General features: G+C 44.1%; 1 protein-coding gene across 4 annotated transcripts in view; it reads right to left on the reverse strand.

Moving 5' to 3' along the window:
* The window catches only part of LOC143829080 (SPATS2-like protein), an 84,119-nt gene that overhangs the window by 43,325 nt on the left and 16,889 nt on the right, over positions 1-23,905 (reverse strand). For 3 of the 4 annotated variants that reach the window (XM_077319381.1, XM_077319382.1, XM_077319385.1), the window contains exon 2: positions 8,955-9,016. In XM_077319381.1, the coding sequence (XP_077175496.1) occupies positions 8,955-8,993 (39 nt within the window). In that variant the 5' untranslated portion in view covers positions 8,994-9,016. Of the gene's footprint in view, positions 1-8,954; positions 9,017-9,937; positions 10,076-23,905 lie in introns of those variants that run through there. The other variant, XM_077319380.1, reaches the window with a different exon arrangement.

The raw sequence follows: 23,905 nt of genomic DNA on the forward strand, positions 1-23,905 counted from the left end.
AGATGGATATATTTGACCAGGTTGCTGCCCTACAAATTTGAACAGACGAGACTCCCCTGAACATTGCTGCATTTGTAGCAGAGCTTCTAACTGAGTGCGCAGTTATGCCCTGAGGAATAGGAAATCCCTGGATTCTGTAAGCCTCTACGATGCATGTTTTTAGCGTTCTACCGATTGATGCCTTAGACATCCTTTGACCTAGTCTAGGTGGAGCAATATTGATAAATAAAGAATCAGACACCCTGAACTTTTCAGTGCGAATAAGATAAGCCTTCAGGGCACGTCTAACATCTAAATTGTGCCAGAGGCGCTCTTTCTGATCGGCTGGATCAGGGTAAAAATTTGGTAGAATGATCTCTTGGGAAATATGGAATTGAGAGTCAATTTTGGGTTTAAATGTTGAATCTGTCTTCAAAATAACACTGTCCTTAAGGAAGTGACAAAATTCTTTCTTTACTGAGAGAGCTCCTAATTCAGAAACTCTCCTTGCTGAGGTTACAGCAACTAAGAATAAAAGTTTCATTCTGAGGAATTTTAAGTCAATTGACTGAACAGGTTCAAACGGAACCTTGGTTAGGGCTGTTAGTACCAAATTTAGTCTCCATGAAGGAAAACGATGAACCACTGGGGGTTCTTTGTTCGCCACTCCCTTTAGAAATCTAACAATGTGTGGATGTTTTGAGAGTATAGCCCCTTCAACAGAGGGTATGACCGAGGCTAGTGCTGCCACCTGGCGTCTGAGGGTGGCTGATCTAAGACCTTGGATTTTACCCTCCTGTAGGAAATCTAAAATACTGGCCATGGAAGGCTTGAGAAAATCCCTTTTCTTCCTCTTGGCCCACCTCACGAAGGCCTTCCATGAACAAGAGTAAATTCTGTTAGTGGAACTCCTCCTGGAGTCCAGGATTGTTTCTGTGACTCCTGAAGTATAACCTAAGTGGGTGAGCCGTTTCCTCTCAACTTCCATGCGGTCAAAGACCACCACTCCGGTTTCGGATGGAAGACTGGACCTTGCTGGAGAAGATCTCTGGAAATTGGGAGAGTGAAGGGGGGATACACTGCCATCCTCACTATTTCTGAGAACCATGGGCGTCTTGGCCAATTGGGGGCTATTAGAATGATCTCGTTTTTTGAGAATTCTATTTTTCTTAGGAGCCGTGGCAGAAGTGGAACTGGAGGGAAAGCATAAAGCCGACCCTTCGGCCACTGGGATGTTAGGGCATCTGAGAATTCCGCCCTTGGGTGGTGGAATCTGGTGCAAAACCTGGTGGTCTGTGCATTGGTGCTGGATGCAAATAAGTCCAATATTGGCTTGCCTAGTCTCTCGGTTACTAGTTGAAATACCTCTCTTTTCAGCATCCATTCTGCATCTGACACTATCTGATGGCTTAAGAAGTCTGCTTGTATGTTTAATACACCTCTCACATGTTCTGCTCTGAGAGAGGCTAGGTGACTTTCTGCCCATGTGAATATTTTTTGAGCTTCCCTTTGAAGTCTGGGTGATTTGGAACCTCCCTGATGATTCAGGTAAGCCTTTGTTGCCACATTGTCTGTCCTTATCAGAATGTGGCACTGATGGATCTGATCTGCAAAGTGTCTGAGTGCCAATCGAACTGCTCTCAGTTCTAACCAATTGATTGGCTGTCTGGACTCCTCTATGGACCACTGTCCCTGTATATTTTGGTTGTTCCAAACTGCTCCCCAGCCTAGAAGACTGGCATCTGTAAAAACTTGTTCCTCCCTCAAGATTAAATATGTTCGACCCTGGCTCAGATTTTTGGGGAGTGTCCACCAACGTAAGGCCCTTTTGGTGTCTAGAGGAACCTTCACTGACATGTCCACTTTTTTGGTTATCCTGAATTGGTAGGGTCTGAGAAGCATCTGTAGGGGCCTGGCATGGAACCTCCCCCATTGTACTGCTTCCATATTGGAAATGAGCAGACCCATCAGACTCGCCAACTGAAGTAGGTTGGTGTGTCTTGCCTGGATGACTGCGATGGTCATCTGTTTTGTCTTGGTCATTTTTTGGGGGGTCATAAACATTTTGTTTTGTCGAGAATCTATGATGACTCCTAAGTGTTCCAATCTTTGTGTTGGAGTTAAAGAACTTTTGGCAAAATTTACTAAAAAGCCAAAGTTTTGAAGATTGGTTATGACTTTGTTCGTATGCAGTTCCGCTAAATGTATAGAGGGCGCCCGAAGGAGGAGGTCGTCCAAATAAGGATGAATTAATATGCCCTCCATCCTTAAACCTGTTAGGGCATTCACTAGGATTTTTGTGAAGACCCTGGGTGCAGATGAGAGTCCGAAAGGGAGAGCCCTGTACTGATAGTGTACTCCCTGCACACAGAATCTGAGGAATCTTCTGTGGGGTGGAAATATTGGTATGTGTAGGTAGGCCTCCTGGAGGTCCAGTGAAGTTAGGAACTCTCCTTGTCGCAACGCTTCCGCTATGGATCTCAGGGTCTCCATGCGGAAATGACGGAGTTTTATGAATTTGTTTAAGAACTTGAGGTCCAAGATGGCCCTCCAGTCTCCTGTGCGTTTTGGAACTGTAAAAAATATCGAGTAGATTCCTTGTCCCTGCTCTGAGTGAGAAACCGGTTCTATGGCTCTGATGGCTAAAAGGTGTTTTATTGCCATTAGAGTCCTCAGCCTCTTGGCTGGGTCTTTTAACCTGGGGGAAGGCAGAAATCTTTCTGGAGGAATATGGTGCAGTTCCAATTTGTATCCGTTTGTGTCTGTATCTTTTGCCCATTCGTCTATGTGAGGAAGTTGCCAAGCCTGGGCAAATTCTTGCAACCTCCCCCCTACTGGGATGGACTCTGAGTCACGCTTTAGGGGGTTTTCGGTCATTCTCTGACCTGTCATTCCTGTTAGAAGGCTTGTTTGATCTAAAGCCTCCTCTGCGCCCTGAGGGACGAAAATTGTTGTTATTACTCCAATTTCCCCTCCTATAATTTGATCGGTATCTGGAAAGGGTGTGTTGGGATCTAAATGAGGAATTTTCCTTACGTACTCTTTTGGGCATAGCTTTTTTCTTATCCTTAGTTTCAATAAGAATATTGTCAAGATGATCCCCAAACAATTTTTCACCTACAAAGGGGTATGCTGTTACGTATGCCTTTGATTGGTAGTCTGCCGGCCATGCTTTTAGCCAAAGCAAACGTCTAGCCACTGTGTTGGAGGCTAAGGATCTTGCTGCAAACACTATTGCATCCAAGGTAGCATCTGCAGAAAAGGACACTGCTTTTAGAAGTCTGGACACGCCTTCCACTACTCTCTTATCCTTTTCAGGAATTAACTCCAACAGTTTTCTACACCAGGCAATCCCTGCCCTGTTCATGATAGATGCGGCTGAAGAGGCCTTGATTGCCATGGCCACTGCCTCATGAGTACGTCGCAGGGCAGTTTCTGCCTTTTTGTCCATAGCGTCTCTAAGGAAACCCTCTCCATCCTCAGAGACGAGGCCGCCAGATTGAAGAGCTGCAATGGGAGCATCTATCAGTGGAATTTGTAGGATGGATTCTCCATAGTAAGGCATAGTATAAAGCTTCTTTATAAATGAAGGTACTTGTTTGTTTACTAGGGGTCTTTGCCATTCAGCTCTGATCTTTTTTTCAAAAACCTCTGGAAGAGGAAAATTATCTTGAGAGGGACACAATTTGGGAAAATATTCTCCCTTGCCCTTTGGCCCACAATACCTCTTTCTTGTGTGCAATTGCTCATCCTCGGGTATGGCTTCATTCAGAGCCAAGGCCCCGAGGGCCTTTGTCAGCATATAGTGAGTGTCCTCACTCTTGAAAAATCGCTCAGATTGAGCTGACACATTAATAGGTTCAATCTCTTCTTCATCTGAGAGAAAAGCTATGTCGTCCTTGGACCTGAGAGATTCTAAATCCTCCTCAGAAGAAGAGTCATATCTGTTTGGACTGACCCTCACTCTCTTTTGAGCAGCCTTAGTGGGCCAGTTTTGGCTACCCTCCCTATGGTGCCTGAGGGGACTTCTGGAATTTCTCTCTCTCTCATGCTCCTCAATTTGCTCCCTCATAGCAGCCTTTAACATGTTAAAAAATTCTGGAGGAAGGGAACCTAGAGAACTCCCTGCTGCATGATCTGGGGAGGGTAGGGAGGGGTTACTTATCTGCTTCGATGAAGAAGACTGCCCCTCAAAATGGCTGCCGTCAGGAACAGTTGGGGAAGATGGCTGCTCCTGGGCTGCTGTAATAGCCGGGTTCGCACCACGCGGCTTTTCAGCGGGCAGCGCCTTCAAGCGCTCGTTGTCACTCACGGCCCCGGCGGCAACGGCAGCCCGAAACGGACCGCTGCCGGCCGCGCCCGCAGAGGAGGATGGCATCATGGGGGCCGGAGGATCGTCGTCTGAGGAGAAGCCCTCAGAATGAGCTCGCTTCGCAGCCATAGGATTGCTGCGATCCAAACGTTTTCAATGTAAAAAACGGAGTCTTCTTTAGGCGACTGCCTAAAAAGTGCGTACTAAAAACTTCCAGCAGGAAAAAACAACTTTTAAAGGCTTTAAACCTTAAGAGCTATGGCTCTGTTAAGGGGGGCGCCTTAAGGGCATGAGCCCAACTGTAAAAGAATTTAAACTGTAACTGTTCTAACCTTAAGAAAAAAAGCAATTCTAACACTCTAAACACTTTAGTACTATGAACTACTGACTTATGAACTATGATTTAATTTGAATTAATGATCAATTTTAACACTATGCATTAATAATTGGGGAGAGACCAGTCAGACCTGCTACTCCCAGAATAGGCAGGAAGACGACTGGAGCAGGGTGCCTCCCACCACGCAGGACAGGAAGTTGAAAATTAGTCCTGCCTCCCAGTTAAAGTGGCGGGAAACACCCACCGAGGCGTCCTCCTGAATGTCAAGGGAGAACGAACCTCACTGGACTTTGTTCCAGCCTCAATGAACTACTGACAAATTTTGTAACTTCCTTACCTCGTTTATACATTTGTACACAACCACAATTCTCCACAATTCACACACACACACAAACATGTTTATACATTTGTACGCAACCACAATTCTCCACAATTCACACACACACACAAACAGATGAAGCTGCCTTACACTGCAGGAGTAGTCAAGCTGCGGTCCTCCAGATGTTCATGGACTACAATTCCCATGAGCCCCTGCCAGCATTTGGTGGCAGGGGCTCATGGGAATTGTAGTCCATGAACATCTGGAAGATCACAGCTTGACTACCCCTGTTATATTGAATCACACTCTTGGTCCATCAAAGTTATTACTGCCTACTCAGACCAGCAGTAGCTCTCCAGAGACTCAGGCAGATGTCTTTCACCTCACCTCCTACCCAATCCTTTTAACTGGAGATGCCAGGGATTGAACCGGGGACCTCCTGCATGCCTAGCAGATGCTCTGCCGCTGAGCCTCAGCCGCTCTCCAAATGCCATGTTGAAACAAAATTTTACAAATGTTTCCTGTTTACACTGCCTTAGTCTATTGCCTCAACAGGTACACGGTGTTTTGATCCTTCCACTGAAGACACACAGGCTGAGGGATTTTACAGCTGTCTCGAATAGCTAGTTAAGTGTTATTTTGCCTAGCAGAGAAAACTCTGAAAACAAGACTACCTCTCAAGACAAACCCTACCCTCAAATTGCTTTTCAGTTTTTGTGGGGGTTTGTTTGTTTGTTTTGCATCTGGGATGTTCTATTTCACCATGCTAAAAGAATTAACAGTTTTCTCACAGGGTAGTGCCATTAATTACTAACACGGACAGCTTTATTTCTGCGATGTTTTTGTGAACCACGACTGAACTCAAAAGGAACGTTTAGCTGTTTTAGCAAAGAATTAACATATGGCATCATATGGCTTAATTTGGATATCAAAACACAGTTTACTAATTTGCCACTGATTTACCTTTTGTATATGTATATGTATGTATATATATGTATGTAAGTGTATATATATATATGTGTGTATGTATGTATATATATGTGTGTGTGTATGTGTGTATGTATATATGTATATATATATACACACACACACACACACACACACACACACACACACATATATATATATGTACTCTTATGATTCTTGTTCTATTTTGTCTGATGAAGTGTGCCTGCACGTGAAACTTCATGCCTTGAATAAATCTTTGTTGGTCTTAAAGGTGCTAGTGGGCTTAATTTTTGTTGTGCTCAAAGGATACTGTACTTCACATGAACAGGTGTACAAAATATTTTTTTTTCTTTTGCCTTCAGTTACTTTTATCTCTCACTCAAGTTTATTCCCTTTCCTAGATTTTATGGCTGAAAAAATTCAGCTTGTCTTCACAGTTGTCAATATGGATGGGTATCAGATAAGTGGAGTGGGTCGGAAAGGCGAACTAAAAAAAACATAAAGAAGATAACGACCAGGTAGAATTATAAGTCGTCAGGAGTCAGTGGCATAGTGGTCACAATCCTGGACTAAGACTTGGAAGAACCAGGTTCAAATCCACACTCAGCCACAACAGAGCCAGCTTGGTGTAGTGGTTAGGAATGCGGATTTCTAATCTGGTGAGCCGGGTTTGATTCCCTGCTCCCCCACATGCAGCCAGCTGGGTGACCTTGGGCCAGTCACAGTGCTCTTAGAGCTGCTCTGACTGAGCAGTAATATCAGGGCTCTCTCAGCCTCACCTCCCTCAGAGGGTGTCTGTTGAGGGGAGAAGAAAGGGAAGGCAATTGTAAGCCACTTTGAGACTCTTTCTGGGAGAGAAAAGCGGCATATAAAACCCAACTCTTCTTCTTCTTCTTCTTCAGCACTCACTCAGGGATGTCAGAATAGTCACTAGCCTAATCTACTTGAGGATAAAATGGAGGCATGGAATACCATGTAGACTGCCCTGGGCCCCCACAAACGCGAAGCGGGTTAAAAACGTAACATAGCAAAGTTATGCTCAAAATCCTACAAGCTAGGCTCCAGCAATATGTGGACCGAGAACTTCCAGAAGTACAAGCAGGATTTCGAAGAGGCAGAGGAACTAGAGATCAAATTGCCAACATACGCTGGATCATGGAGAAAGCTAGGGAGTTCCAGAAATAGAACATCTACTTCTGCTTCATTGACTTTGCTAAAGCCTTTGATTGTGTGGAGCACAACAAATTGTGGCAAGTTCTTAAAGAGATGGGAATACCAGAGCATCTTATTTGTCTCTTGAGAAACTTATATGCAGGTCAAGAAGCAACAGTGAGAACTGAACATGGAATCACTGATTGGTTCAAAATTGAGAAAGGAGTTTGGCAAGGCTGTATACTGTCGCCTTGCCTATTTAACTTGTATGCTGAGCACATCATGAGAAAGGCGGGATTAGAGGAGTCACAAATTGGGATCAAGATTGCAGGGAGAAATATCAACAGCCTCAGATATGCAGATGATACCACTCTAATGGCAGAAAGCGAAGAGGAACTAAAGAGCCTGTTGATGCGGGTGAAGGAGGAGAGTGCAAAAGTTGGCTTGAAACTCAACATCAAGAAAACAAAGATCATGGCATCCAGCCCTCTCAATTCCTGGCAAATAGATGGGGAAGAAATTGAGATAGTGACAGATTTTATTTTCCTGGGCTCCAAGATCACTGCAAGATGGGGACTGCAGCAAAGAAATTAAAAGACGCTTGCTCCTGGGGAGGAAAGCGCTGGCAAATCTAGACAGCATCCTAAAAAGCAGAGACATCACCCTGCCAACAAAAGTGCGTTTAGTCAAGGCTATGGTCTTCCCAGTTGCAATGTATGGCTGCAAAAGTTGGACCATGAGGAAAGAATTGAGGCTTTTGAACTCTGGTGCTGAAGAAGACTCTTGCGAGTCCCTTGGACTGCAAGGCGAACAAACCGGTCAGTCCTAGAGGAGATCAGCCCTGCCTGCTAATAAGAAGGCCAGATCCTGAAAATGAAACTCAAATATTTTGGCTACCTCATGAGAAGGAAGGGCTCCCTGGAGAAGAGCATAATGCTGGGAGCAATTGAGGGCAAAAGAAGAAGGGGATGACAGAGAATGAGATGGCTGGATGCAATCACTGAAGCAGTAGGTGCAAACTTAAATGGACTCCGGGAAATGGTAGAGGACAGGAAGGCCTGGAGGATCATTGGACACGACTTCGCACCTAACAACAACAAGCAATAATAAACACAGGGCTGGAAACCATTCACATGTACTTGGCGTGAGTTCAACCTGAAATCATTTGAAGTGGATTTCTGAATAAACATGGGACGCGAATTAGGCATTCAGATTATCTAAACGCATGAACAGCATTGGCAGTGAAAGGACAGTGATTCATGTTATCTTGTTTTTGCCAGTAACAGTGCCAGATTTCAGCCACTAAGCTTCAGAATAGAAATCACTGGTATGGGTGGGACATACAGCTGTATTACACAGCTGACTGCCCTCTTTTAGTAACACCATGGTGGCAGAAAGTACTGTCAAGCTGCAGCCAACTTATAGTGACTCCATAGGTTTTTCAAGGCATTGCCTGCCTCTGTGTAATGACCCTGGGGTTCCTTGTTAGTGCCCCATCCAAGTTCTAACCAAGGCTGACCTGTTTAGCTTCCAAGATCCAACAATATTAGGCTACCCTGCCCAATCCAGGTCAGGGCAGTCATACCATTAAAGCAGATTGTAGTATCTGTACATGCTTGGTTAACAGAGTTCCTTCAGCATCCCAGGTCTAGTTTCAGTGACTACACAGGGGAAAAGCCACTGTTCCAATCATATATACATTTTTCCAAGCAAGGAAAGGGGAAACTAGTTCTTCTGAGAAATGATTTGCTACCACAGGCAAGATTGGAGCAATTATAAATCAACTGGAATCAGAGAAGAACCTTGCTGATCCTAGATCTACTGCAGTGGTCAGCATTACAAATCTACAGAATATGGATTTATGAATTCTGTCTATCCAGCACAGCATCTGAATTAAGAGGTCCTACCTTTCCCTTGATGTCTGCTTGTGAACTGACCCCTGCCATTTCAGGATCAAGGTGAATAACAGCTGAAAGACAAAAAGTAAACACGGACTATTAAACAAACAAACTGATGCATTATCATAGCAAGAACATGACCTCTGACAAACTGTTTTGTTTATTTCTATAAATAATCCTGTCTCTCAGATATAAGAATGTATCTAAGTTTGGTCAATTATAGTTTTAAATTCAAATAGCAAATGCAGTTCTAAGGAATGGAATTTTTGGGGGGAACGGAGGGGTTACCAGTCCATACTGCTGAGTCATGAACAGCAGATATTAACTGTAATAATGTCATCCACAAATTTCTGCATAACCAAGTGCTGTTAACCACACAGGCCAGCACAGTTTTTCTTCAATCTGCTGGCAACCTTATCAAAAAAATGCATTTCAGGATACTGTAGTGTCTGTTTAGGAGTCCTGGGCAACACAGCTGAAGAGGGATGCAGACAAACTGGAGCATGTCCAGAGGAGGGCAACAAAGATGGTGAGGGGTTTGGAGACCAAGACATCTGAGGAAAGGTTGGGGGAGCTTGGTCTGTTTAGCCTGGAGAGGAGACGACTGAGAGGGGATCAGCGTTTAAAAAATCTCTCAGAATTACGATGGATCTCCAAATTACAGTGGACCAGTTTCCCTAGAGAAAATGGCTGCTTTGGAGCCTGGACTGTAGAACATTATCTATCTGATCCTGCATTGAGTAGGGGGTTGGATTAGATGGCCTATATGGCCCCTTCCAACACTGTGATTCTATGATTCTATGATTATGCCCTGTTGACTACATGGCATTCTGCCTCCTCTCCAAACCCCAGGCACCACCTCCAAATCCCCAGGAATCCCCCAGCCCAGGGTTAGTAACCCAACAGGAATGCATTCTGGAGCCAAGCACCAAAAATCTTGAGTTCCCCTTAGTGTAACTGCACAGGGGACCTCCCAACGGACACCCACTTACAGGTGAACTCCCTGTTCTTTTTCATCATCAACGATCTGGATCCTAAGAACCATGAGGCCCATTTCACTCACAGAACGGATCTCTCCAGAGCTTTCCCCCTTCCCAAGTGGAAACCAACCTGACACCAATGTTTCCCACTGTAGTGGGGAAATTAAAGGAATAAAGAATTCTCCGGGTAGTAACCTGGCAACCCTGTCGGCAGCTTTTGTTTCCAAACAATGTCATATATTAGAAAATGAGTTTAGCAGAACTTGTACTTCTGAGCAGTTAATTATACAGATAAGACTGTCACGGACAGTGCATTTCAGTGCGTTTGATAGCGTTTGATATATTCAAGCTCAGTATTGCCTAATTTAAGGTGACCAGATTGTCCCACTTTTGGAGGGGCATCTGGGGGCACCTGGCAAATTGTACTTATGTTGAAATTAATATATATATATATATATTAAAATACTATATTTGCTTTCTATGCATTCTATGAAAATTTTTGTTGCTCCATATAGACCAAATTTTTAATCAAGAACCCAACCCCCCCCCCCGGTCAATGGTGTCCCGCTTTACCAATGTTAAAATCTAGTCACCTTAGCCTAATCCAGCCTTCCTCAATTGTTTTACTGATGAGAAACTTCTGGAACGTTCTTCAAGCATCAAGAAACCCTAGAAGTGGTGTGATCATGTAGAATATAATTGGGAAGCATAGGTGTGTACATGCCCACCCAGGCACCTCCCCTTCCAGGCTCATCATTGGCCACTAGGGAGGGGGGTCAACATGGCCATATATATGGTCATATCACGTGACAAATGCTTAACAAATTTTAAAAATATAACAAAAAATTAATTAACTCCCACCCATTCAGGAAACTCTTCCAGGGCTGTCAAGAAACCCCAGGGGTTCACGAAACCCTGGCTGAGAAAGCCTGACCTAATCTGATGGGCAGTGACTGTCCAGGATTTCACGAGGGGAAGGTCTCAAAACGAAGCAGAGAAGTTCAGCCCTGAATGCAACTGAACTTCTTATGGAAGGTGCAGAATTATCAAGCTCTAAGAATAGCCTATAAAAGGCCTTTAAGCTGACAGCACAGAAGAAGCAGACAGCTATGGAAGACCTTTCGCAAAAGAGAGGGAGGAGTATCGTTCTAGTTAATTCAGACTCTGAATGCTAAATACAGTAAACACAGGGTGTGCATGGAAAGCCGGCAAAGAAAAGCTTTGTGAAGTCTGAAGGCCAGTTTCAATGCTTTGCCTCTTTCTTTTGCAGCATCCTATTCACGTTTCAGATTCTGAAATGTCACTTTATGCTCAGTCGTGTAGGTTATCCACAGAGGAAAGAAAGCATGGAAGAAAAACCAGAAAGGGAAGACAGAAGGCTCTCTTATTTGAACAGGGCCTCACCTTCTGCTACTGGTTTCTAAAGACGTGTTTTTTGAAAGGAAAATGCTTTCTATTGATTTCTTATGCAAGCAGGGACTAGTTGGCTGTAAACATTTGGATTCTATATTCTCATTCAAATGTCACCCTCCAGCCTTGCTAAAATGGCGGTGTGCAAAGGCCAGAAGAAGCTTTTTTGTTTGATGAGGATTGTCCCTTCCACATGAAACGCATTGTGACTTTCTCTTTCCACACAGACTGAAACGAAACAGCATTCACTGAGGTGAGGACCAGCAAATTCTATACTGGAAAAGACAGTGTTGTACATCCTTTTTTCATTACAGAAAGGACGTGGACAAAATGGAAAGGGGACAGAGGAAAGCAATGAGGATGACCCAGGACCTGGGGACCAATTCCTATGAGGAAAGTCTGAGGGAACTGGGAATGTTCAGCCTGGAGAAGAGGAGGTTGAGAGGGGACAGGATTTGAAAGGTGGTCACTTAGAGGAGGGCTGGGAAAGGTTTCTGTTAGCAGCAGAGGATAGGACCCACAGTCATGGCTTTAACCTATGTGTAGAACGGTACCAACCAGATATCAAGGAAAGGTTTTTCACAGTCATAGTAGTACAGCAGTGGAATTGGCTTTCCCTCATGGCTAAGGTGACCAGATTGTCCCACTTTTGGAGGGACATCTGGGGGTACCTGGCAAATTGTCCTTATGTTGAAATTAAAAATATATATATTACAATACTATTTTTGTGTTCTATGCATTCTATGAAACTTTTTGTTGCTCCATATAGACCAAATTTTTAATCAAGACCGCCCCCCCCCCCGGTCAATGGTGTCTCGCTTTACCAATGTTAAAATCTGGTCACCTTACTCGTGGCAGCCTTCAAGCAGCAGATGGACAGATACTTATCATGGATGTTTTAAGGCGGATTCTGCATTGAGCAGGGAGTTGGACTGGAATCACAGAGTCACAGAGTTGGAAGGGATCTACGGGGTCATCTAACCAACCCTCTGCACTATGTAGGACATCACAACCCTATTGCTCATCCACTGTAATCTGCCAGTGTAGTGTACACTATACTATTGTAGTGGCTAGGAGTGCAGTGGTTAGGAGTGCGGACTTCTAATCTGGCGAGCTGGGTTTGATTCCCTTTTCCCCACATGCAGCCAGCTGGGTGACCTTGGGCTCAACACAGCACTGAGAAAGCTGTTCTGACAAAGCAGGAATATCTCTCAGCCTCACCTTCCTCACAGGGTGTCTGTTGTGGGGAGAGGAAAGGGAAGGCGACTGTAAGCCATTTTGAGACTCCTTTGGGTAGTAGAAAAGCAGCATATAAAAACCAACTCTTCTTCTCCTAGATAGCCTGTATGGCCCCTTGCAACTCTGTTGGTCCAGACCAACATGGCTACCCACCTGAATAATTTAACATAGTAAGGCTGCAGCTTCAAATGGAAAAAAGCTCCAGGAACAATCCTAAACGTTTCACTTGACTCTACAGAGTCAATTCAATCTCATCCAGACCCAAGGGGTCTAACTCCGCTAAAAAATTGGCCTTCCCTTGTCATGTTTCCAGCATCTACAGGCTTAGAAAAAGAGATGGACAGTTAGCTGTTACTATAATATTGATGAACTGTGACAAAGTGCTTGGCTTCAGGCCAACTGACACCCTTGCTAAGCTTGACTGCTGGCCAACCAGTGATTAAGTTATCTCAATGCAGGATCAGCCTAAAGCATCCATGATAAGTGTCTGTCCAGCTGCTACTTGAAGACCACAAGCAAGGGAAAGCTCACCACCTCCTTAGGTAGCTTATTCCAGCTGAACTACTCTGACTGTGAATTTCCCCCCTGATATCCTAATCCTCTGCTGCCAACAGTAACCATTCCCTGCCCTCCTCCAAGTGACAACCGTTCAAGTATTTAAAGAGAGCTATCATGCCCCCTCTCAACCTCCTCTTCTCCAGGCTGAACATTCCCAAGTCTCTCAGCCTTTCCTCATAGGGCTTGGGACATACGGAATCATCCTCATTACTCACTTCTGCACCCTCTCCATTTTGTCCACATCCTTTTTGAAGGGATACCTGGGACATGAAAAGTGCACATCAATACTGAACCTGGACTGACCAGTCATCCAAAGCAATTTTGTAGTTACATCTTGATCCACTGTATCTGCTTTTGACTGGACAGAGGAAAAGACTACTTTCCCCCACTGAAAAACATGCCTCCAAGTGGGGGGGCCGTCCTATACGCCGGGTGCACTTCAGTTGGGATAGTCATAGCTGCCCATAGTGGCCCATAGTACTGTAATGTAATGTAACAAACTCTATATTTTGAGTGGAAACGTTGGGGGGTCGTCTTATACGCCCAGTCGTCTTATACGCTGGCAAATACGGTAGTTAACAGACCTGAGCTATATGAAACTAAATATTCCTTTCCCTAGTGTTAATAGCCATCAGCTATTCATCCAGAGTTTCCCACACACAAAAAAAGACAAGTGAGAACATGTGATACTACAAAGAACTGTCTCGTCTCTCACAATTCGCCAAATGAATTCAGCAGGGCTTACTCTCCCTTAAGCACGCATAGGATTACTGCTTAGATATGCTTGGGGAGTCTTAAAACAATTAATTTAATGTTATTTATTATGGCAACAGTGAGCTGTAGCAATTTGGACTTTAAAATTCTAAATGAACTACGATGCAAGCTAGGCAAGGCTGAAATTAAAATCCATACCTTTTAAATTTTAATAGAGTTTATGGTTTGATATGAATTCCCTAGCCTGGATCTGGAAGGAGCTGTTTTCTAGATAAAAGGGAAACGCTGGAGGTCCGAATGGGAAATTCACATTTTTAAACAGTTTGTTGCTTGTGATTATTTATGTCCCATGGTGATGCTGTGATTCAGATGTGAGCCAGTGGTTCTTTTACAGTATTTTTAGTTTGTCTCAAGGGCTTCAATTGACCAGTGAAAGACCCTTTTGAAAAGCTTTGTTTAAATTCAAATACCGTAAATGAAAATGAATTAATATAAGTAATTTCTGTGAACTTTTGACTCAAAATAGAACTATTATGCCACCAAGCATGGGAATTTTCCATCATGAGGACAGAAAGTTTGATGAGATTGGTAATAAAAACAACAAAGAAGTAGCTACTTTAAGGCTTCTAGTAAGTACTCCAAAGCTTAGAGTGACTGGCTCAGAAATCAGTTACCTTCTCACGTAACTAATACTTGAATACATGAAAATACTGCATTTCTGTATAAAATCCTCATATATATACTTTTTAAGATACCTCTGACCATCTTTAAACCGCCCGTGGCGCCACGGGCGCCACGGACTATATAATTCGGTAAGGGGGGTAGAGGTGGGATTAGTCCGTGATGAGGAAGTGTCCGGATTGGACCCTTCCTCACGACAGACAATCGGAGGGACCAATCGGCAGGCGCGAAGCGCCTGCCGATTGACCCCTCCGATTCCCAGCTCCAGGAACTGTGAGCCACGCGCAGCGCGGCTCGCAGTTCCTCCCGGCCTGACGCAGCGAGAGGTGCGAAGCGCCTCTCGCTGCGTCAGGGCACCGACCCAGGGAGCCCCCGGCAGTCGCGCGAAGCGCGGCTGCCGGGGGTTCCCTTCCTGGCGCGCTGACGCAGCGAGAGGCGCGAAGCGCCTCTCGCCGCGTCAGCGCGCCGCCAACTAAACGAGCTCGACGACGACGACCAGCCCGCCGCCGACCAGCCCGCCGCCGCCGACTAAGGTAGGACCTAGCGCCCGCTGCATTCCCCTGCAGCGGGCTTGATTACTAGTCAGGAATAAATCTGTATAGATCAGTGGTTCTCAACCTTCCCTTTAATACAGTTCATGTTGTGGTGACTCCCAACCATAAAATTATGCAAGTGTTCTTTCACATAAATTAAACCAAAACTGACCAATGGCGTGAAGATCCATTGTTCGTGATTGGATATAAATTGTTTTTTTTTCCCGGGGGCTCTTAGTTCAGTTCTGCCTCTTGTCCCACCACGCCGATCTCGCTCTTTTCCGCTGCTCCGGACAGATGAATGCTCTATCTCAATCTACCCTGCAAGGCTGTTGTGTGGATGGTGCCCCCCCGGCCAAGCTGCTTGCCCTGCCACGACCTCTGTGAAAGGGTTGTTCGACCCCCAAAGGGGTCCCGACCCCCAGGTTGAGAACCACTGGTATAGATTATTAAGGCAGGCTATTTCTCCTCAGCAACTACAAACTTGGCCTTAGAGTGGTCCAACTCTGAGAAGGACTGCACTGTGAATCATTTATATTGGCACCAGGTTTTACCTCAGAGCTCTTTGACAAGAATCCAACTGTAAATTAGTTTCCCCTCAGCTGTCACTATTCACATTTTTACTGACAGTTCATTCCAGAGAGCGAATCCAGTGCCAGAACTCTGACAGGCTATTTTCCTCTCTCACTGCGGTCATAACAAACATGGAGAAATCATTCCCTATTAAAAAAAAAAAAGAAGTTTTTGACTTAAAGTTCAAAGATATTTTACTGATACCCTCCATAGTCAGTGTGGAGAGACATGGGCTGCATTTACACATTACTAGATGTTCTACTTTCATCACACCATAGCCAGCCTTTCAATTTGATGGTTTTGTCAACATGGGGTAATCCAGGTGCAAATGATGGGTCTAGGACCATGAAAGCACAATATCCAATGACTTGCTGTTTTCGTCCTGGGACCAGAGCCCCACTGGCTTTCTTGATGGTCTCCAATCTTTTTAAGACAAAGTGGGCATGCACAGCTCTTAAATCTAAGATGTATTCTTACATCAGGATACCTCATCTTCATGAGGGCTCTCTGCTTCTCAACTGTTACATACTTTCTGTTGTCCTTTTGAAATGATTTGTTTTTGTCCTTGTGGTTGACCTTTTCAGTTCCCCATCCCACAGACTGGGTAAAAAGTAGCTTTTTGCCCTATCCTGCAGGGCAGAGAAAAAAAAGATTTAAAGGAGGTGGGGCAGAAACTGCACCAAAGCCTCAGGGGAAAATGGAAGGCTTCATTGAAAACTTAACCCTGTCTCTAACCAGGGCTGAATCTGCACTTACTTTGTTTATTCCATTGTGGATCCTGTTGAATCCAGATTGATTTGAACTCGGGTCTTCCTCTCCCCCCCCCCATTCCCCATAGAAACAGAAAAGTGTTCTGCATGTGGTTAGGGAAGTTCAGAAGGGGAGGGGGGCGCAAAGCACAGCCATAGCCTCTTCCTTTCTTTTCTTGAAGGGGGGGGGGAGAGAGGATTGGAGACAGCAGAGGAGGGAGAAAAAAACCCAAATCTCTACCAACAGAAGTTAGGGTTTCTGGGAGCTTCTGCTGAGAGAAATTAGGGGCTTCCCCTTTAAGGCAAGCTTGTCACCTGGGCAGCCTTGGCCAATCAGGGCTTCTCTACCACGGAGTCAGCAACAAATCCGAAGCAGCCAGAGATCTGCATACTTTCTAATGCTTTCTCAATCCGATCTTCAAATATTGAGGGTTAAAACCACTCTAGAATATTGCAGGATAAAGGTAGGGTCACTCCGGATCAATCATGCTTCTTGCAGACGAAAAATTTAAATCGGACAAAATCAAAATGGAAATCGCATTCAGTGGAGACAGCAGGGACTGAATCGACCTGGGATTGGAATAAAAGCTCCATGGAGACTCCACCCAGGAAGCAAAAACTAAGGCACATGTGTTAAGATAGCACAGGTTACGTCAGCCTATAGCTACCTCTCAGGTATATTTGAAACTTTGCTTGTTTGGTCATTGGTTAGTCAGTTTGTGCTGAGGGAAACTTTTGAGTTTTAAATTCAAATTCTTAGTTTTGTTCATTTATCTTGTATTGCACACCTTGTACTTTAATCTCATGTAATGTTTTGTATGCCAATAAAGGTGTATTGTATTGTATATTTGAAATTTTGCTTGCACAAAGCTAGGGCATTTATAACAATGACAAATTCCATGAATATGTCAATTATTATAATTTTGTACAGTAACTATGTTATCAATGATTAGTTTTATGGTGTTAAAGCAGTAAAATGGTTAGGTTTGACAGGACACTAAATATTACAGTCCTGTTAGAGCTGTTCTCACAGAGCAATTCTGTCAGATCTCTCTCAGCCCGACCTACCTCACAGGGTGTCTGTTGTGGGGAGAAGAAGGGAAAGGTATTTGTAAGCTGCTTTGAGACTCCTTCAGGTAGTGAAAAGCGGAGTATTAAAAACCAACTTCTACTCTGCGAGCCGGGTTTGATTCTGAACTCCTCCACATGCAGCCAGCTGGATGACCTTGGGCTCACCATGGCACTGATAGAACTGTTCTGACAGAGCAGGAATATCAGGGCTCTCTCAGCCTCACCTACCTCACAGGATGTCTGTTGTGGGGAGAGGAAATGGAAGGCAAATGTAAGCCATGAGACTCCTAATAGTGGCATATAAGAACCAACTCTTCTTCTATATGGGGATAGAGAATAATCTGTATGTGAAAAAAGGCCTATCAACCAAGGCCTTGACACAGAGTAATATCACCAGCCTTATGCTTAGGGGCTATTTCCTTAGTTATATCTACTGATCAGAAACAGCTCCTGAAGCAAAATCATACTACCTAACACACACAAACACACACAAATAGACCCTCAGCAAAACCAGATGACATACCCATTCAAGCAGCACAACATCCACCAAAGTCATTCCAGCAACAGTTTGCCCTTTCCAGGGGGTTTTGTTCCATCTCCTACTGACAATGCATTTTGCTGCATACAGGGGACAAAACGTGTTGCTCTCTGCCCAGGAGAAAATCGATGATACACATCTAATGGGGGGGAAGGCAACAAGCGGGAAAGGAACCAGTGGGAGAGCATTTCCACCTCCCAGGACATTCTGCTTCTGTTCTAATGTTACCATTTTCCAACAAAGCAACTTCGACCAAGGGGCCCCTGTATACAATCAATGAATGAGAATCTAGTGGAAAATTCAATACCGCTCAGCTCACTTTAGACTTAAGACAGTTGGCTCATTTTTTTCATTACATGAGCCGGTTGAATAATAATATTTTTTGCCAGTACGCAATTCCCACACTGCACGTTTCATTTCTAACATCATCCCTCACACTTAACTGGCAAAAAAAGAGATTATAATGGACACATGAACCCATCATTTACTTGTTTCAAAATTTAGAAATAAAGCACTTGACTTTGGTCTGCTACAGTCACATGATAAGGTTTGAGAGAATTCTGATCATGGTTTGCAGTGATTGTCCTTTACAGCAGGGGTAGTCAACCTGTGGTCCTCCAGATGTCCATGACTACATTTGCTGGCAGGGGCTTATGGGAATTGTAGTCCATGGACATCTGGAGGACCACAGGTTGACTACCCCTACTTTACAGCTCCAGGGGGGGAGTTCAGTATTTAATTCCTTCAAGAACAAGGGGTTTGGGAAGCAATGACTCCATCTTTTCAACATTCACATGCAAATAGATTGGGAATTTGGCCAAGCAATAGCTTTGTGTGAGCTTGGCAAAGAGCGTTTTCCAAGAAAAACAGCACTGCAGAGCACCACAGGTGATCTCCCTTTATAGCACTTTTATGGCATAATTAAAAATTTGTCACGCTTTTTCAATCATTGAAGAAAATGAACAAGCTGGCAAACATGCCAAGGAAGCAAAAGCTGAATGCGGTTTAATACGATTAAGACCGTGAGATGTAGGCATCCATTCTATGGATCTTAACATGAGAATATTCTTGAGCATTCCTACATAGTCTAGGGTTGCCAACACGGGCTTGGGGAGTTCCTGGAGATCTAGAGGTAGTGCTTGGGGAGGGCAGAATTTGGAAGATGGAGGGAGGGGGCTAAATGGGGATGTTCTAGGACATTCTGCGATGTCATGTACAGTTCAAAAGTCAGTTCCTCCATCCAATCATGTAATCAGTCTCCTACCAAAATTCAGATCTTTTAAATTTCCCACGTCATGTCACTTCTTTGGCCTTTTTCTCCGACCTTACATTATTTCTTTATTGATTTCACTTTTGATTCTGCTCTTTCTCGAAGTCCCAGGGCAGATTACAATGTAATCGATGAGGATGATCTGGGGCCAAGGGACCAAGCCCTATGAAGATAGGTTGAGGGACTTGGGAATGTTCAGCCTGGAGAAAAGGAGGTTGAGAGGGGACATGATAGCCCTCTTTAAGTATTTGAAAGGTTGTCACTTGGAGGAGGGCAGGATGCTGTTCCCGTTGGCTGCAGAGGAAAGGACGCGCAGTAATGGGTTTAAACTACAAGTACAACGATATAGGTTAGATATCAGGGGGAAAAAATTCACTGTCAGAGTAGTTCAGCAGTGGAATAGGCTGCCTAGGGAGGTGGGGAGATCCCCCTCACTGGCAGTTTTCAAGAAAAGGTTGGATACACACTTTTCTTGGATGCTTTGGGCTGGTCCTGCGTTGAGCAGGGGGTTGGACTAGATGGTCTGTATGGCCCCTTCCACCTTTATGATTCTGTGATTCTGTGATTGAGCATGGATTAAGCACGTAGGCCACCCTGTAAATTTATCAGTAGCCCGCTGCATTTCCCACCCTCGGCTTATATGCGAGTCAATAAATTTGCCCAGATTTTGTGGTAAAATTAAGTGCCTCAGCTTATATGTGGGTCGGCTTATATGCCTATGGAGTCCCAGAAGGGACACGAAATGGCCCATTCGGCTCCACAGCGCTTCGAGGCAGCACTGAGCCGACTGGGGCATTTTAAAAATTATTCCCACAAAGGTGGGATTGTGTGACACCTTTGTGAAAATAAAATACAACCACCACTCATTGCAAAGCATGGTGGAACCTTCCCGCCTCAGCTCCTCCATGTGGAGGCCGATATCCAGGACAGACAAATATATAAACACATATTTTTAAACTAGAACTGTTTTGATTATAAGAGCCTCAAAGTTTAATGGCATCTTCAAAAGAAAGGGAATTGGATAAATCGTTGTACCAAGCCATTATCACTCAATTCCTTTCAAAACACAACAGGGTATGAATGACGTTGAGAAGTTATTTTGGGGGGTAGTGTAGCAATCAGATATTTTATAGTATTTGTAAGTAAAATATGTTATGTCTTGGAAAATGAATGGCGTTCAAGTGCAATCTTAATATAAATGCAGCAGTAGAACACCTCCATTAGCAATTCAGAACTAGCATTTGCGCTTTCAGATATGTTAGTTCATAAAATGCTACGTATCAAGCGGGTTATTTTAAAACTGTTTATACTGCACAGGGGGCTGCACCGCCAAATTACAATAATTGCCTCTTGACTTTTATTATACAGTCTGAGAAGTGGTTTCGCACATGATGCTTTTGTATTAAAGCCCCAATTTTGATCTCTAGGAGCCATCCCTAACATTAGCTGGGAAAACAACAGACACTTTTGAACTTGCTTAGCCAGGAGAGTTTTTAATATGCTTTTAAAGGATTCAATTGAAACAATTCTATTTTGGGGCAGGATCTAAATGCATGTGTTTCTAATTACCACTGAAATAAAGGAGTATTTGCTTTTAGTTTTGAAAAAAGTGATATTATGCCTAAAATAAAATGCCTAGTGTTAAATACCCCCTCCCCCTAGTTTTTTAATGTTTTCTCAGGAAACTTTCTTAGGGGATCATAGCTTTTGGGATGTTAGATGTATGTTAGAGGTGATGAAATTAAGTCACTAGAGGTCGGGAATTAAAACTGTTTGAAATCGTCTCACTGTAAAGCAGTTTTAATTTTATGACCTATCTCATTAAAAGCTTCATAGGATTATAGAGAAAGCCAGGAATGTATTTGGTTAAGTTTACTAGCATGTGTGAGTTGTGATTTTATATTCTGGGTTTTACGTTTTTAATGTTTTTATGGGGTTTTTTCCCTGTATTGTAAGCCACCTTGAGATCCAAAAGGAAGTATGTTTTAAATACATAAACATATCCTGGAAACTTCTCACAGCAGGAGCGACAGGAGGGAATGAGGGCTCGGTCTGGCAGGGCTCTGTGTGTCTCTCTGAGGTGCATCTTTGGTGCATCTGAGAGGAATGTGGCTAGCGTCCAGGGAGGGAGGGAGGGAGGGAGCTGTAGGGGCAGGGCCAACCACCTGGACATGTTCCACCCCCCAGGCTGTTTCACAAATATATAGAGGAAGCATGGATAAGGACTGGGAATCAACGGTGCAGCTTCTTTGCACTGAATTACATATCGGACTTCAACAACTACTTTTCATAGCTCCTGTTTTTCAGTCTTTCCCCCCAGAGAGAATGCCCTTTTGCTCAGTCTCCTCAAAGCAGCTGAGCCGCTGTATTATCTTGTCCAAATTACATCCATTCCCTGTCCAATACGGAGTTCCATTGATTCTTCCTTTCTAAAACGAAAGCTCAGAAAATTGCATGGGTCATAAATACATAGGCGGATAAAACTTTCTGGATGTGCTGATGTTTACTGAATATTTGATTTAGAAAAACAGGCTGCTACTGGTAATATATACTTTTAAAAAAGAGCAGCTTTGTAAATACAGCATTAAATATTTGATGTTTGCGTTTTGGAAGGAGGAGAAGCAAAAAAAACAAAAAACAGGATTTAAGTTGGAATCAGCCATGAATATAATGAGTGAAAATGCTTTCCCATGCGGTCAGCATTTTATATCACGAGAGAAAAAAACCCACACATAACTTTTATAATCCCAGTGCAGCCATCTCTATGACATAATAATTCATATGTCAAAGCTGTAATTTCATGGGGATCGTGCACAAATACAGAGTTTGCAGCAAATTCAAAATGCAACATTTCCTTAATATTTCTCAATAGCTTTTTCCCAGTTTTAACGCGATCACGAAATCCTTGGGTAATTTTATTCTGTGAAAGTCGGACAGAATTATGTACATGGTATTTTTACTTTGGATAAAAACTTAATTCAAGATTACATTTTGGGGGAATTTTATAAAGGACCTTTTCTCTCACTCGTCTCCAAAAGAATAAAATAATGTTACAAGAATGGGGAGGAACTAAAAAAGGCAGGATTCATTAAAGATTAAATGTGTCCTTTTGAATTATTTTCTTCAATATGAAAAGCTATAGGATCAATTTACTTGTGAATTTTTTTTTTTATTTAAGAAGAAGAAGAAGAAGAGTTGGCTCTTATATGCCGCTTTTCCCTACCCGAAGGAGTCTCAAAGCGGCTTACAGTTGCCTTCCCATTCCTCTCCCCACAACAGACACCCTGTGGGGTGGGTGAGGCTGAGAGAGCGCTGATATCACTGCCCGGACAGAACAGTTTTATCAGTGCCGTGGCGAGCCCAAGGTCACCCAGCTGGCTGCATGTGGGGGAGCGCAGAATCGAACCCGGCATGCCATATTAGAAGGCCGTACTCCTAACCACTACACCAAACTGGCTCCTAACCACTACACCAAACTGGCTAAAGAACAGGGAGAAGGAAATGATCACACTAAATCAGAATTTCCCAGCCTGATAGAAACATAGAACTCTAGAGTTTGAAGGAACCAGACAGGCCATCTAGTCCAAATCCCTGTTCAATGCAGCATCAGCCTAAAGCATCTATGATAAGTATCTGGCCAGCCACTGCCATGGCACCCAGCCAAAACTTTCCTATCTGCCAAATGTTTTTTAAAAGTGGGGAGAATCAGGACCTTTTCCGCACAATGGAAAGAGGCCTGGCTAGCACCTGTCTGGCAGCAGGGCTAATCCTACGTCCAGATGACATCAGCGCCGTCCAGCCTGAATCAGGCCCTCGTTTGCCTTGCAGCAAGGGAACGCAGATTCTTCCAGCATTCCCTTCCCTGCCTCAGGCGGCATCGGGGCCTATGTCATTCCAGGCCCGTCTGGCAGGGAAGAGTCGGGCCTCCCAGGCCTGGCTCCTCCTCTCGCCCTGAGCTGACTACAGTGTCCCGGGAGGGACACAAAATGACCTTGGCAGTTCTGCAGCAATGCGCATCAACACCTGCCTGGGACACTTTTTTCTGTTTAGGAATGCAGTATTGCTACCGCATTCCGAAACAGAAAAGAAACACCACCCACACCACCAGTCCCGCACAGAGGAATTTTTCTGCCCAGTTGCCTCATCTGGAGGCAGAAATCCGGGGAAGACAGGGTGCACCAGCAAAAATGGTCCCCCATGGGGACACAGGAAGTGGCGGGACAAAATGCTGCATCATAAAGGAAGGAGTCTTGAAGCGGCTTACAATCGCCTTCCCTTTCCTCTTCCCACAACAGACACCCTGTGAGGTGGGTGAGGCTGAGAGGGCCCTGAGATTCCTGCTTGGCCAGAACAGCTTTATCAGTGCTGTGGCAAGATTGAACTATGCCATGCTGCCTTCCTTCCCATGGATAAAGTTGGTGATCATATTTTAGCAAACTTATTATTACTTTGTTATGTGAGAATAGCACAAATAAACCCTTCTGTGCTGAGCTAGGAAAACATTTGAGCAACTTGGAAAACTGTAGCAAAACAGTATATTGATCTTACCCAGGTTTGTCTTTGGACACAGTTCACTGCTGTGTTCATGATTGTAGCAGTGGATTGAAAGTAGAGTATATGTTGCTGATTCACAGTGCTGCAAAA

The sequence above is a fragment of the Paroedura picta genome, chromosome 2 (assembly GCF_049243985.1).
Source record: "Paroedura picta isolate Pp20150507F chromosome 2, Ppicta_v3.0, whole genome shotgun sequence".
NCBI lineage: Eukaryota > Metazoa > Chordata > Lepidosauria > Squamata > Gekkonidae > Paroedura > Paroedura picta.